A 13,019-nucleotide genomic window follows, 5' to 3' on the forward strand; every position below is an offset into this window, starting at 1 on the left:
GGGGCGTGGCCGAGAGAGGGGGCGTGGCCTCGTGGGGGGGGGCGGAGTCTGTGAGATGGGGAGGGGCTGAATGGGGCGGGGCCAGTGCCGGGGGCGGGGCTTGTGCGGTGGGCGTGGCCACCGAGGGGCGTGGCCGGGGGCGTGGCCACCGAGGGGCGTGGCCGGGGGGCGTGGCGCGGGGCCGGGGCCGGGGCGCGGGCGCGCTGCGGGGCCGGTGCGGGCCGGGCCGGGCCGGGCCATGGCGAGCTCGGAGCGCAGCGCGCTGCTCACCTACCGCCTGTGCGGCGGCTCGGCCGAGGAGGAGCGGGGCCGGGAGCGCGGCCGGGGCGCCGCCGCCTCCTCCCCCTTCTCTTCCTCCGCCGCCGCCGCCGCAGCCCCCCGCAAGCTGCCCACCTTCCTGGGCGTCGTGGTGCCCACGCTGCTCTCCATGTTCAGCGTCGTCCTCTTCCTGCGCCTCGGTGAGTGCCGGCATCGCCCCCGCAGTGACCCTCCCGACCACCCCCCCCGCCACCCCGCTGGGCTCCCCCCCGCTGCCCCCGAGCCCCCCCGGGGTGGGGCCCCGCTGCCCCCCCCCAGGGCCCTGTCCTGAGCATCCCGTGCTGGAGCCCCAGCGCCATCCCAGTTTGGGGTCCCAGAGGCCCCCCAGTGCCCTCCATGTCCCCCTCATCCCCAGGCTGGAGTCCCAGCGCCCCCCCTTGCCTCCCCCATTCTGGTGTCCCGGTGCTGCACGGCCCCTCCTGACCCCTCCAGGCTGCGGCCCCACTAGTTTTAGGGCAGGAACCCTGTCCGAAGCCCCAGCGCCCCCAGGGCAGGACGCCTGCACCCTCCCAGCACCTTCCCCAGTAGGATCCCAGGGCCCTTGGTGTCCCCCCACCCTCCAGCCCCAGCACCCCACTGCTTTGGGCATCCCCCAGTGTGGCACCCCAGTGCTCTCCCCAGCCCCTGTGGCGTCCCCAGGGCAGGATTCTCATGTCCCCATGCAGGGACCAGGCCTCCCCCCCCATCTCCACGCTGTTCAGAGGGCACCGATTAGTTCCCAGTCTGCTCCCAGTTTGAGTTACGAGCCTGTTACTGGGAGAACTGGGGGAGGGGGTCAGGCTGGACACAGCCCGGGGCTGGTGGCAGCCCTTTGGGGAACCCTGGTCTTGGGATGCCCCTGGCCTGGCCTGGGGCCGGCAGAGGCCCGGACAGGAACAGGGAAGGCTTTTCCTCTTTCACTTTCCGCCCACGGGAAACCCTGGGCGGGAGTTGGCTGCGTGCCGGGGGGGCCCGGGGGGCCCTGAGCTCCTTCCCCTGCCCTGGGGACATCCCGAGGCGAGGGGTGGGGGCACAGCCCCCATCGCTCACCCATCCTTTCCCACCCCTCAGCTGGGGGCCTTGTGCAAGCCCTGACCCCCCCTTCCCCGCACACCCAGCCCCTGCCCCATGGCGGGCCCCCCCCCCCGTCCGGACCCCCATAGGGGTGGCGTTACTTTTTGGGGGGCAGAGAGGAAGTTTGGGGTGGGGGAGGGTGGAGCTGCTGGGAAGAGGAACCGTCCCGCCGTGGGGGGGTCCTGGGGCAGCCCCCCCTCTTCCTCAAGCACACCCCTGGGTCTCCAAAGCCTGGAGATCTCCAGCCCCTCCCGGCTGCCCCCAACTTCTGGCACCCCTTTGCTTCCTCCCATCCGCTTCTGGCACTGGGGCACCCTGGGGATTGCAGGGCGGGGGGGCCCAAAACCCAGCCTGCCCCCTCCCCCCCCCCCCCCCGAGTCCTCCTTGCTGCTCGCCTCCCCCAGTTCCGCCCCCTCCGGGCATCTCTGCGGCCGATCTTGTGGCCGAGATAGGGCATCTCGCTGCCGCTGTGGGCAGCCCCTTCCTGACCGCGGCCTCGCCAGCCTCGCTGGCAGTCTGGCCATGCCCTGGGGAGGGACTTGGGGGGGCTCTGGGTGCCCTGCTGAGCCCCCGGGGGCAGGGGGTGCTGGGGACGGTGCCGATGGCGGGGATGTCCCAGCGCTGCTTTTGCTTCCTGGTTTGCAGCGGGTGGAAGCGTAAACAGAGCGCACAGAGCACCCGTGGGGCTGTGCGTGGGGCTCGGCATCTGCGGGTGCCTGTGTGCTGCACCCCCCTTCCCCCTCCCCAAAAAGGGGATACGTGGGCAGAAGGAAGCAGAGAGTGGGGGGCAGCACTGGGCTGTGTGTCCCCGTGCCATGCTCCAGTGCTGTCCCAAGCTCACTGCAGCCCCGTGTCCTTGGGGGTCCCTTAATGGGGGTCCTGCTTTTCCACCCCCCCCTCCCATCACCACCTGTTGCCCGAACTGGTGCCAGGCACCCCCTGCCCACTGAGTTGGCAGCAGGGCTGGGGGATCCTGGTGTCCCCCTGTCCCCTTCCTCCCTGCTTTTTTGCCCTGAGCTGCTTGGGCCTGATCCTGGCACCGCAGGAGGATTCCCCGAGGTGGGGGACACTGTCTGGTCTGACCCCCAGTGCTGCCGTGGGTCGGAGGCTGAAGGTGGGGTGGGAAATGGAACTTGTGTGTCCCCCAGGCAGGGCTGGGGGTGACATATAGTGAGCACGGGGACAGGAGCATCCCCACGGGGGTGTCCGTACCTGGCTAACGTCACGCCGGCCTCGGCAGGGTTCGTGGTGGGCCACGCTGGCTTGTACCAAGCTCTGGCCATGTTCGCCGTGGCGTACTTCATCATCGGCATGACGGTGCTGTCCGTGTGCGCCATCGCCACCAACGGGGCGCTGGATGCCGGGGGAGCCTACTGTATCCTCCGCCGTGTGGGCAAATTCGGGTGGCAGCCCGATGGCACCGGGCTGCGTGGGTGGTGGGGCACCCAGCGGTGCTGCTGGGCACTGGTTTGGGTTTTCAGCACCTTTCCTTGACTTGAGCAAGATATGATCAGCCGTGCCCTGGGCCCGGAGTTCGGGGGCAGCATCGGGATCATGTTTTTCCTGGCCAACGTGTGCGGCAGTGCCCTCTACGTGCTGGGGCTGGTGGAGGCGGTGGTGGACAGCTTTGGGATCCCACCTGGTGAGTACCCTGTGGGGGTGGGACGTCGACAGTCCCCTCCCTAAGCACCCTTATGGTGCTTGGCATGGCTGGCACAGCTCTGCCACCCCCTGCCCCCTGAGCTGGTGCCTGCCCCGAGCCCCGTTGAATCCCACATGTCTCTGCCCAGGGCAAAAAGTGGGTACGGGCGTCCACGTCCTGCCCCAGAGCTACTGGTACGAGCTGCTCTACGGCACCATCCTGCTGGCCCTGTGCCTCGTCGTGTGCCTCGTGGGCGCCTCCATCTACGCCAAGGCCACCTTCCTCATCTTCCTCATCGTCGCGGGCGTGCTGGGCACCATCCTCGTCAGCTTCTTCGCCACGCGGCCCCTCGGGGTGCCCATCCGCATGCCGCACCTCAACAGCTCGGAGACCGAGAACGGCAACTTCACGGGCTTCTCGCTCGCCACCCTGCGGGAAAACCTGGGCGGTGAGGAGCAGCGAGGGCTTTCTCCAGCCCTATTTGTGGTCCCCAGCATGGCATCCACGTCCCAGCCCTGCCTGCTGGGCTGGAGAGGGGTGGCACGGGCACCTATGCACCAGCAAGGGCTTGCTGGAGGGTGTGGGGGGCTCACAGGCACAAAGCAAATGGCATGGGGTGGTTTGTCCCGTGGTGGCACTCGTCTGGGGACAGGGGCATTGAGGAGAGGGTGTGCGGCAGTGCTGTGCCACCCCGGGCAGCCCGTCACAGCCCGCACCCCCGTGCCTTGCAGGCGGGTACGGGGTGGACTACACCACGGGGCAGATGATGAGCTTCAGCTCCGTCTTCGCGGTGATGTTCAACGGCTGCACCGGCATCATGGCAGGCTCCAACATGTCAGGTAGGGGGCCCGGGGTGCTGGGCTGGGAGGCGCTGGGGTGAGGAAGGAGGGGAGCAGGGGGTGCTGTGCCCACGGGGAGGTGACACCACCTGCTTCTGTCCGCAGGGGACCTGAAGCGCCCGAGCTACTCCATCCCGCGGGGCACCATCTCCGCCGTGCTCTTCACCTACCTCGTCTACAACCTGCTGGCTTTCCTCATGTGTGCCACCTGCAGCAGGTGCGTCCCCCGTGGTGGGGTTACTGGTGCCAGGGTGCGCTGGCGTGAGCCACGCTGAGTGCCACCGTGCGTGTGTCCCTCTCCAGGACCCTCCTGCAGAAGGATTACGGCTTCCTGCGTGACATCAGCATCTTCCCACCCCTGGTCACGGTGGGCATCTACGCTGCCACCCTCTCTGCAGCCATGAGCAACCTCATCGGGGCATCCCGCATCCTCTACGCCCTGGCCCGGGATGATCTCTTTGGTGAGTGCCTGGAGTGTGCTGGCACCAGCCAGAGCTGGAGACCAGCCCTGGCACCAGGGAACCCCCTTCCTGGTTTGGGGTGATGTTTTGTGGGTTGGTGCATGTCAAGTTTGGGGTCCCAAGGATGCTCTGCTCCCCCCAGTGATGCCCACTCCACGCTGGGTTGGTAGCCCCCAGCATGGGGACACCACGTCGGAGGGACTGGTACCCTGTGGCACAGCTGTCTGTCCCTGCCAGGGTGATGTGGGGGTGCCTGTTTCCCCCCCCATCAGTCCATAGAGCACACCCTGACGTCCCCAGTCTGGGGACAGGCCCGCACACCAGCCTGCTGGTGGCCTTTGGGCTGCCTCGTGCCAGCCCAACCTCCCCGCTCTGCCCACAGGCCGGGCGCTGGCGCTTGCCAAGAGGACGTCTGCGAGCGGGAACCCCATCATGGCAGTGATCCTCTCCTGGCTGGTGGTGCAGGTGAGTTTGGTGATGCTCCTCTCCCAGTCCCACCTGGGCTTGTCCGGGGACGGGGATTTGTGCCCCACGTGGCACGCTGGGTGCCCTTTCATGGGACACCCCTGGCTCCAGTTCATGCTGCGTCCCCTGTGCTCTCCGCAGCTGGTGCTCTTCTCCGGGAAGCTCAACACCATCGCGGGGGTCGTCACCACTTTCTTCCTGCTGGTTTACGCCACCGTCAACCTGGCCTGCCTGGCGCTGGAGTGGGCATCGGCCCCCAACTTCAGGTACCTGCTGGCCCGGGGGAGAGGGAGGCCGCTCTGCGATGCCGGGTGGCCACCACTCGTCCATCCGTCTGCAGGGCAGGGATGCTGCCTGCCCCTCTCCTGCAGCATTAGGGGGGAAAGACACCCCCATCCTTCAGGAGGGAGAAGGGGACAGCCCCCATGCCCTGTCACCATGATACTGGGCGGGTAGGGATAAATCCAGGCCACTGGATTTATCCAGTGCCCCCTCCCCTGAGGCTTTCCAGAGGTAATTTATAGCCTGCGCCCGCCCGGCATCCCCCGGGCAGCTCGCCAAGCGGTGATGGAGCCCACTTTCCATTAGCGCTAATTAAACTAAAGGGGGAGGGGGAGGGGGGGAGGGGGATCCTGCCTGGGGGGAGGGAGAAGATCTTCCAGGAAGGACGAGTTCATGGCAGGCAGCCCCAGCCTGGGGCGGGCGGTGCGGGGCTGCCCAGAGCTGGGGGGCACGGCGGGGTGGTTGGCGGGGGCTGATGTACCTTGCACCCTTTGCCATAGGGTTGGGTACAGCTGCCCAGTGTGCCCGTGTCCTGCCTTCCCTGTGCCTGGGGATTTGGGGCACGGATGGGTGTGACGGGGCACGGACTGCTGCCTGGTGGAGACTGGTGGGGCCGGGTGGCAGAGGGCCCCTCACCCATCCCGCACTCTGATGCCCCCCCCTCCCCGTGCCGAGGTCTCCATCAAGCGCAGCGGAAAAGGATTTTAATTACCTTTCAGCAAAAACAACAATTAGAGAAAATAACAGCTTCTCGCCTCCCCGCCTCCGCCTCTGTGAGCCAGGATGAGCGGGTGCCACGGCTGCTGGTGCTGCTGTGGGGCCCCCGTCACTACTGAGCCCCCCCGGCCACCACCCCTGCCTCGGGTCACCCCTTTCTGCAGCGTGGGGCTGCCCCGTGCCCTGCGTGGTGCCATCTCCCCTCCGTGTGTGAAGCATTTCCCCTGCCACAGAGGGATGCCCTGTCCCCTCCCTGTGCCCCTGTCCTCTGTGCCACCAACCCTGTCCCATGGAGGGATGTGGGGGCACCGGCTGCCATTGCTGAGCGAGGTGGGAGCCCCGGGGTGGCATTTCCAGGCTGCCTGTCCCTCAGGCCGTGGAAGGGGCTGATGGAGATGGAAAAATTGCCATTTCTGAGCCCTGCACCATGGTGCCAGGGAGCATTTCCCTGTCGTCACCCCCCAGCTCAATGAGCACGCGATCCCTTCGGCAGCCTGGCACGTGCCTGTTGCCTCTCGTTGGGATTTTCTTGGACCAGATGAGCACAGCTGAGTACCAGGGGCTATGTGCCTGCCGGTGCCACGCTGATGAGGACAGAGGTGATGCCAACTGCTGGTGCCCGTAGCCTGTCTGCATGGCTGGCACGAAGCAGGTGGCACAAAACCCCAGGCCAGGCTTCGTTTGGGCTGAGCTCCCTGCTGCAAGGAGCCCAGCGGCTGTGCCCCCTGCTCTGCTAACAAGGCATCAGGCCCCTTCCCGGATGCTTTCAGCGCAGCAGCTGGTGCCCAATCCATGCCCCTTTCTCCCTGCTCCAGGCCCACCTTCCGCTACTTCAGCTGGCACACGTGCCTCCTGGGCATCGCCGGCTGCTGCGTCATGATGTTCCTCATCAGCCCCGTCTCGGCCTCGGCGAGCCTGGGCTTCCTCCTCCTCCTCCTCCTCGCCCTCCACTACCTCTCGCCCAGCAGCACGTGGGGCTACATCAGCCAGGCCCTCATCTTCCACCAGGTGAGCCCTGTTCTCCTCACCTGGCCCCCGAATCCCATCGTGGGTTGGAGAGCTGATGGCCTTGGGCTTGGCATCCCTGCGGGGCAGTGTGTTGAAGGAAGGTGGGCTCCTTACCTGCTGTCCTTCCACCCAGGTGAGGAAGTACCTGCTGATGCTGGACGTGCGGAAGGACCACGTCAAGTTCTGGCGCCCGCAGATGCTGCTGATGGTGCAGAACCCACGGGGCAGCCCCCGCCTCATCGACTTCGTCAACGACCTCAAGAAGAGCGGCCTCTACGTCCTGGGCCACGTGGAGCTGCAGGACTTGGGTGAGGGTCTGCCGTGTCCCAGCACAGGGCCTCAGCCCCTTTCTGCAGCGCCATGGCCCTGGGACATCGTTCCCAGAGCCCCTGGACGGGGTGACACCATCTCCCAGCTGGGCACATTGGGCACAGGGAGGGAAATACCAGCACTGTGGCACCGTGGGCTTGGCATGGTGCAGGGGGTGTTGGTGGCTTATGTCCATCCCATATCTTGTGTGCATACGTGTCCCGCAGGCTTGCACAATGCTTGTGCTCACTCACATCCATACATGTGCACAGGGGGGGCTCCTGCACATTGCCACTGGTGTGCACACGTGGCACATGCACACGTAGCACGTGCCACCCAGGCTCCTCTGGACCCACGTGCACCACGGTCCTGCGCACGCCTATGCACGCCCAGCAAGAGTGGTCGTTTCCTACACGCTTGGCACAGCCTTGCACGCGGGTGTGCCTGTGTCCAGCCTCTTGTCGTGCCTGCTGCTGGACACCCACACGCTTCAGGTGTGTCTGCCCCCAGTGCGTGTTGGTTTGCACACACGTGTGCTCCCTCGCACACACGCTCGCCCCGCTGTGGCCATCCCCACCCCCAGCGGATGCCTGGCTCTGCTCCCCCCCCCTCCCCTCGCTGTTGCCGTGGTGACTAATGGTCTGAAATTGGGGAGGGGGATGGGGCTGCCTGCTATTTTTTATATATTTATGGATAATTTCATATCTCCGGCTGGAAGCACCTGCTTCCACCTTCCCCACGCGTGTGGGTGCTGGGGTGCATGGGGGCTGGTTTGGGGGGAACAGGGAGAAGGTGCTGGGGGGTGCTCAGTGCCGGGGTGCTGTGCGGACACCGGGGTGCCCCCCAGTATGGGGTGACCCCACCAGTATGGGGTGACCCCTGCCTGATGCCGGTCTCTTCTCCCCACCCAGACGCGCTGCCCTCGGACCCGCTGCAGCCGCAGCAGGACTCGTGGCTGGGCTTGGTGGACAAGCTGAATGTCAAGGCCTTCGTCAGCCTCACCCTCGCGCCCTCGGTGCGGCACGGCGTCCGGCAGCTCCTCTTCACCTCTGGCCTCGGTGAGTGGGGCTGGAGGGGATCCAACCGAGGGCCTTTGGCACCTTTGTCAGCTCCAAAGCCAAGCTGGGCCTTGGAGGCACCTGGGTGGGCAGTGCTGAGGGGTTTGGAGGCACCTGGGTGAGCGGTGCCAAAGCCAAGCTGAGTCTTGGAGGCATCTGGGTCATGCCAAGAGGCTTGAAGGCACCAGAATAGGTGATTCCCAAGAGGGTTGGAAGCACCTGGTGTGGGCGGTGCCCACGCCAAAGCCAGTTGAGCTTGGTGGCACCCACGGTGCTGGTGGTGCTGGCAGGACCCTCTCCTTCCCATCACGACAGCCCATGGTGGTCTTTCGGCAGGCGGCATGCGCCCCAACACCCTGGTGCTGGGCTTCTACGACGACGCAGCGCCTCGGGACGGCCTGGCCCAGCACCCCGCCTTCACCAGCGCCCGCGAGGAGCTGCCCCTGGGCTTCCCCCCGCTGCGGGCGCCCGCCGCCCCCAAGCTGCTGTCCCCGCGGGAGTACGTGGGCATCGTGGCCGACGCCCTGAAGATGCTGCGCAACGTCCTGCTGGCCCGGCAGCTGGAGAGCCTGGACAAGGCCTGGGAGCTGCGTCGCGCCGCCAGCCCCCCGCCCACCATCCACGTCTGGCCCGTCAACTTGCTGCGGCCCGACAGCGCCCGCTACGCCGACACCTGCAGCCTCTTCCTGCTGCAGATGGCCTGCGTGCTCAACATGGCGCGGGCCTGGCGCCGGGCCCGCCTGCGCCTCTTCCTCTGCGTGGAGGCGGGCGCCATGCCCGGCGCCCAGGAGGACAAGCTCCGCCAGCTCCTCAAGGACCTGCGCATCCAGGCCCAGATCCAGCTGGTGCCCTGGGACTCCGTCGTCCGCCTGCACTGGCAGGCCCAGCGGGGGACCCCGGGGGGCCCGGCGCCCGCCGAGGATGAGGATGAGGAAGGGGCGGCTGTGAACTTCCCAGCCAACGCCACCCAAGTGTCGGATGAGTACGTCTGCGCCGCCAACAAGATGGTGCTGGAGCAGGGCCCGGCGCCCGCCGTCCGCTTCCTCTACCTGCCGCGGCCGCCGGCCGACACCAGCCTGTACCCGCTCTACCTGCGGCAGCTGGAGCTGCTCACCCGCGGCCTGGGCCCCACCGTGCTGGTGCACGGGGTGAGCGCCGTCACCAGCACCCAGCTCTAGGGTGTCCCCCCCCCGCCCCGTGTCCCCCCACCCTCCTGTGGCCAGTGCCTTACAGCCCCAGGCTGGGCACGGCGAGGGGGGGACCTGTCCCCTCCTGCTGTCCCCGAGCTGCTTGGTGGTGACTCCAGCCTCGTGGTGCTGGGAGGAGAGGGTGGAGGGTTTGGGGTGCTTTTGGGGAGGCACAGGGTTAAAGCTGCCCTGGCAGGATCCGGGCGCTCGGTGCATTCGCTGTGCCTTTTGTGTGGGGAGATGGTGGGGTCCTGGGGCTGTCCCAGTTTGTTACTGGGAGCCCCTCGTCCACAGCCACCTCCCTCCCGTGCTCTCCTCTTGCACCGCCACCCCCCAGCCTCTCCTCCGCAGGCTCCTCCGGGCACCCGGCCAGCAGCGGGGATTGATTAAAGGCAGCCTCGACCTTGGTGCCCCAGCTCCCCGCCATCCTCTGTGCCTTTCATTAGGGAAAATTAAATGGGAAGGGGCTGGGGGAGGGGAACCTTAGGTGCCTGGGCTCCCTGCCTCGGGCTGGGGAAGGGGGGGGCAGCCCCCTATGGCTGTATGGCAGCCCCTTATGGCTGTATGGCACCCCCAGCTGCTGGGTGTGGGGGGGTCCAAGCTCCCTGTCCTGCCGGGGAGATGGGGAGGTGATGCCAGGAGGGGTTGGTCCCATGGGGCATCACCTTCCCATCATGGTCCTGTGCCCCCATTCAGCCACTGGGGGGGGGGGGCTGATATTGCCCTGACACCCTTCTCATCCCCTTCCCCAGCTCCCTATAATGTCCCCCCCCCCTTTGCCCTGCTGTATTGATTAGGGGAGGGCAGGAAATTGCCTGGGTGACTGGCAATAAATCTATTAGGTGCCTGGCAGGCGGGCAGTGCGCCCGGGAGCTGCCTGATGGATCACTTCCTATTAGCCCTGATGCAGGGGGGGCTGCTTGGGGCCAGGCTGGGGCTGGGGGGGGGGACACAGCATGGCACAGCTGCCTGTGCCCCCCCCTTACCACCCTGGTGCTAGTAGGCAGCTCTGCTTGGCCAGAGGCATGGAAAGCCTTGGGTACCTGGGTGCTGCTGGGGGGGCTCCGTTGTTCCCCGCCTCTTGCAGGGGTTTGTGCCTAAGTTTGAGCCCAAATCTCCCCCCCAGCGGAGGGTTCGGGGCTGGCTCTGCTGCCGGCGGCAGGAAATTGGGCACCCCAGGGTGGGCACGGCGCAGCCCCCGACCCTGGCTGCCCGCTGGGTTTATTTACAAACAGGCGGGAGCTGGCACAGGGCAGCCGGGCACCACCGGGACCCAGCGGCCTATAATGTTAATTATCACCACGTAATTAAAAGCCCATAAAAAAGCCTCACACTTCATTAAATTAAAGCTTCCCTGCACCGTGCCGCTGGGCTCTGGCGGAGTTAACCTTGGCCGTGCCAGGCACCGGCACCGCCACAGCTGGGGCAGTGGAGAGGTGGGGACCCCCAGCTGGGGGTGTATGCCCCCGTGCAGTGTTTTTGGGGGCTGAAGCCTTACTCACACCTCCCCATAACACTGTTTATCACACGTGGGCTTGTGCACACATGCATACAGGGAGCACACACCCCCAGCGTGCCCAGCATCACACACGCATGGGTGCTGGCACACACAGCTGCACGCGCAGCGTCGCACCGATGTGTGTGCACGCTGCGCACCTGCAGGCACACTGACACACGCACCAGGATGTGGGTGTGGGGCTGGCACGAGCACACACGTGCACACGGAGATGTGCACGCACGCACACAGCCGCTGCACAGCCAGCATCGCACACCAGCTCCGGCGCACAGCGCCCACTCAGCGCACACCTACACAAACAGCATTTCTTTCCCTTTTCACGCACGCACACCCTCTGCACCCGCTCCTGCTGCCCGTGACCGTTCTGGTGCCAAAACCACCAGCCCGGGGGTGTCCCCTGCCCCCAGTCCTGGTGCCCCCCACCCCTGCCTCGCACTCCCTGCTTGCGGCAGCCCCCAGCAGGGTGGCACCAGCAGCCCTTAGCTCCCTTCTGGGTGCTCCCCAGGCAGGTGCCAGCTTTGTGCCAGGGTCACCTTGGCACAACCAAGTCCCCCACGCTGGTCCAGCAGCGGGGCCACGGTGACTGTCACCAGGTGCCAAATGGGCCATGGGGGTGCATACACTAGGAGTGTGTGTGCACGCGCAAGCAGGGTGCTGTGCTGGGGAGTGGTATATGTGCACGGGGGGGGGGTGTGTTCACATGCACTGCGGTGTGGATGTGCATGTATGGATGTGCACGGTGCATTGATGTGCACACCAGAGGTGTGAGTGCACACACCTGGGCACACACACACAAGGTGTGCAGGCTTGCACACGCGTGTGACCGGCACTGCCGCCGAGCGGGGCTGCGGGGAGCAGGCAGTGGTGGGTGCCCGCGCCCCAGCCCGCGGGGGTGGGCAGACAACGGGGGCCTCGGCTATTTCTTGGAATTTCGCAGCATTCATTTCAGAGCAAATAAAAGCTGTCATTGCTGGAGAAATGATACTGATCGGGGTCTGAAAAGACAGCAAATTACCCGCCTGAAAATGCACCGCTGGAAAAAAATGCATATTAAACACACAAAAAGGCACTTTGCCATCAGCCGCGCTTCCCCCGCCGCTCCAGAATAACCACACTTTACATAATTCTCCCTCTCCACCTCCGAATTAATTTCGCAGACAGAGGCAGAGGCAACCCTGTAACAATAGCGGAGGGGGAGATGAGGAGCCGGTGGGGAGCGGGGCCGGGGGCTGCAGGGTGGTGGGGATGTGTCCAGCCTGGGGGGTGCAGCAGGGCTGGATAACGGGGTGCGAGGGCTGGGTCTGAGGGGGTCCGAGGGGTTTTGTGGGGACCAAAGGGGTTGGGGGACAGGGTTTGGGAGGATTGGGCAGTGGATGCGGGGTGGACGTGCCCAGCTCTGGGGTTGGGGGCATCATTCCCGTCCTCCTCCTTCGGCAGCTGGGATTGGGGTCACTTGGGATGGGGTTTGTGGGGGCAGTTCTCACCCCAGTGGGTATGTCTTGGGCCAAATGCTTCCAGCAGGGGACAAGCCCTCACCCTGCCATCACTAGGGTGAGCTTAGCACCACAGGTGGGGTACAAATCCTCAGCGTGGTGGGGACCCCCAGAACACACACCCTGCCCTGCTCCCCCACCACAGGGACACGGAGGACCCACACTGGCTGACACCCCCAAACTCGCACCCCTCTAAGACCCCCCCAGGACCTTTCCGTACTGGGCAGGACACCCATGGCTCATGCCTGGCACCGCCATCGGGGAGCGGGTGGCATTTTGGGGGTCCAGCGTTGGGGGCTTTGTCCAGCCAGGCGCTCAGCACCAAGGGGCTGGCAGAGGGGAGGGCGGGTGGTGGAGGTTGGCACCGCGCTGCTTTGCATTTTCAATGACAGACCCATGCCGGGTGCTCGGGAGAGTGGAAAAATCTTATTTGTCACCTGCTGGCGGTGCGCGGAGGCTCCCGCGCCGCGGCTAATCTCAGGGAAAATGAGGATGCCGGCGGGGTGGCCCGTGGGGCTGGCGAGGAGGGGGCTGCTGGGGGTCAGGGCTGGGGGCTGCAGGGTGGGCAGGACCTGGGGGGGGGGTGTGTTCCCACCAGCCTGGCCCTGGCCGAACCTGGGTGCGTTGTCACCGGGGCACAGGGCACCGCCGCTGCCCTCAGGGCCGGGCAG

General features: G+C 66.2%; 1 protein-coding gene across 1 annotated transcript; it reads left to right on the forward strand.

The window, feature by feature from the left end:
• The first annotated feature begins 180 nt into the window (after nt 1-180).
• Nucleotides 181-11,837, forward strand: SLC12A9 (solute carrier family 12 member 9). Its single transcript, XM_080603844.1, has 13 exons — nt 181-458; nt 2,612-2,746; nt 2,876-3,013; nt 3,162-3,461; nt 3,745-3,852; nt 3,958-4,069; nt 4,156-4,313; nt 4,696-4,778; nt 4,920-5,044; nt 6,593-6,785; nt 6,919-7,093; nt 8,006-8,152; nt 8,489-11,837. The coding sequence occupies exons 1-13, from the start codon at nt 239-241 to the stop codon at nt 9,328-9,330; spliced, it is 2,736 nt and encodes a 911-aa protein (XP_080459970.1). The 5' UTR covers nt 181-238; the 3' UTR covers nt 9,331-11,837.
• The last annotated feature ends 1,182 nt before the right edge of the window (nt 11,838-13,019 follow it).

This window comes from Anser brachyrhynchus (genome assembly GCF_964034855.1).
Source record: "Anser brachyrhynchus genome assembly, chromosome: 9".
NCBI lineage: Eukaryota > Metazoa > Chordata > Aves > Anseriformes > Anatidae > Anser > Anser brachyrhynchus.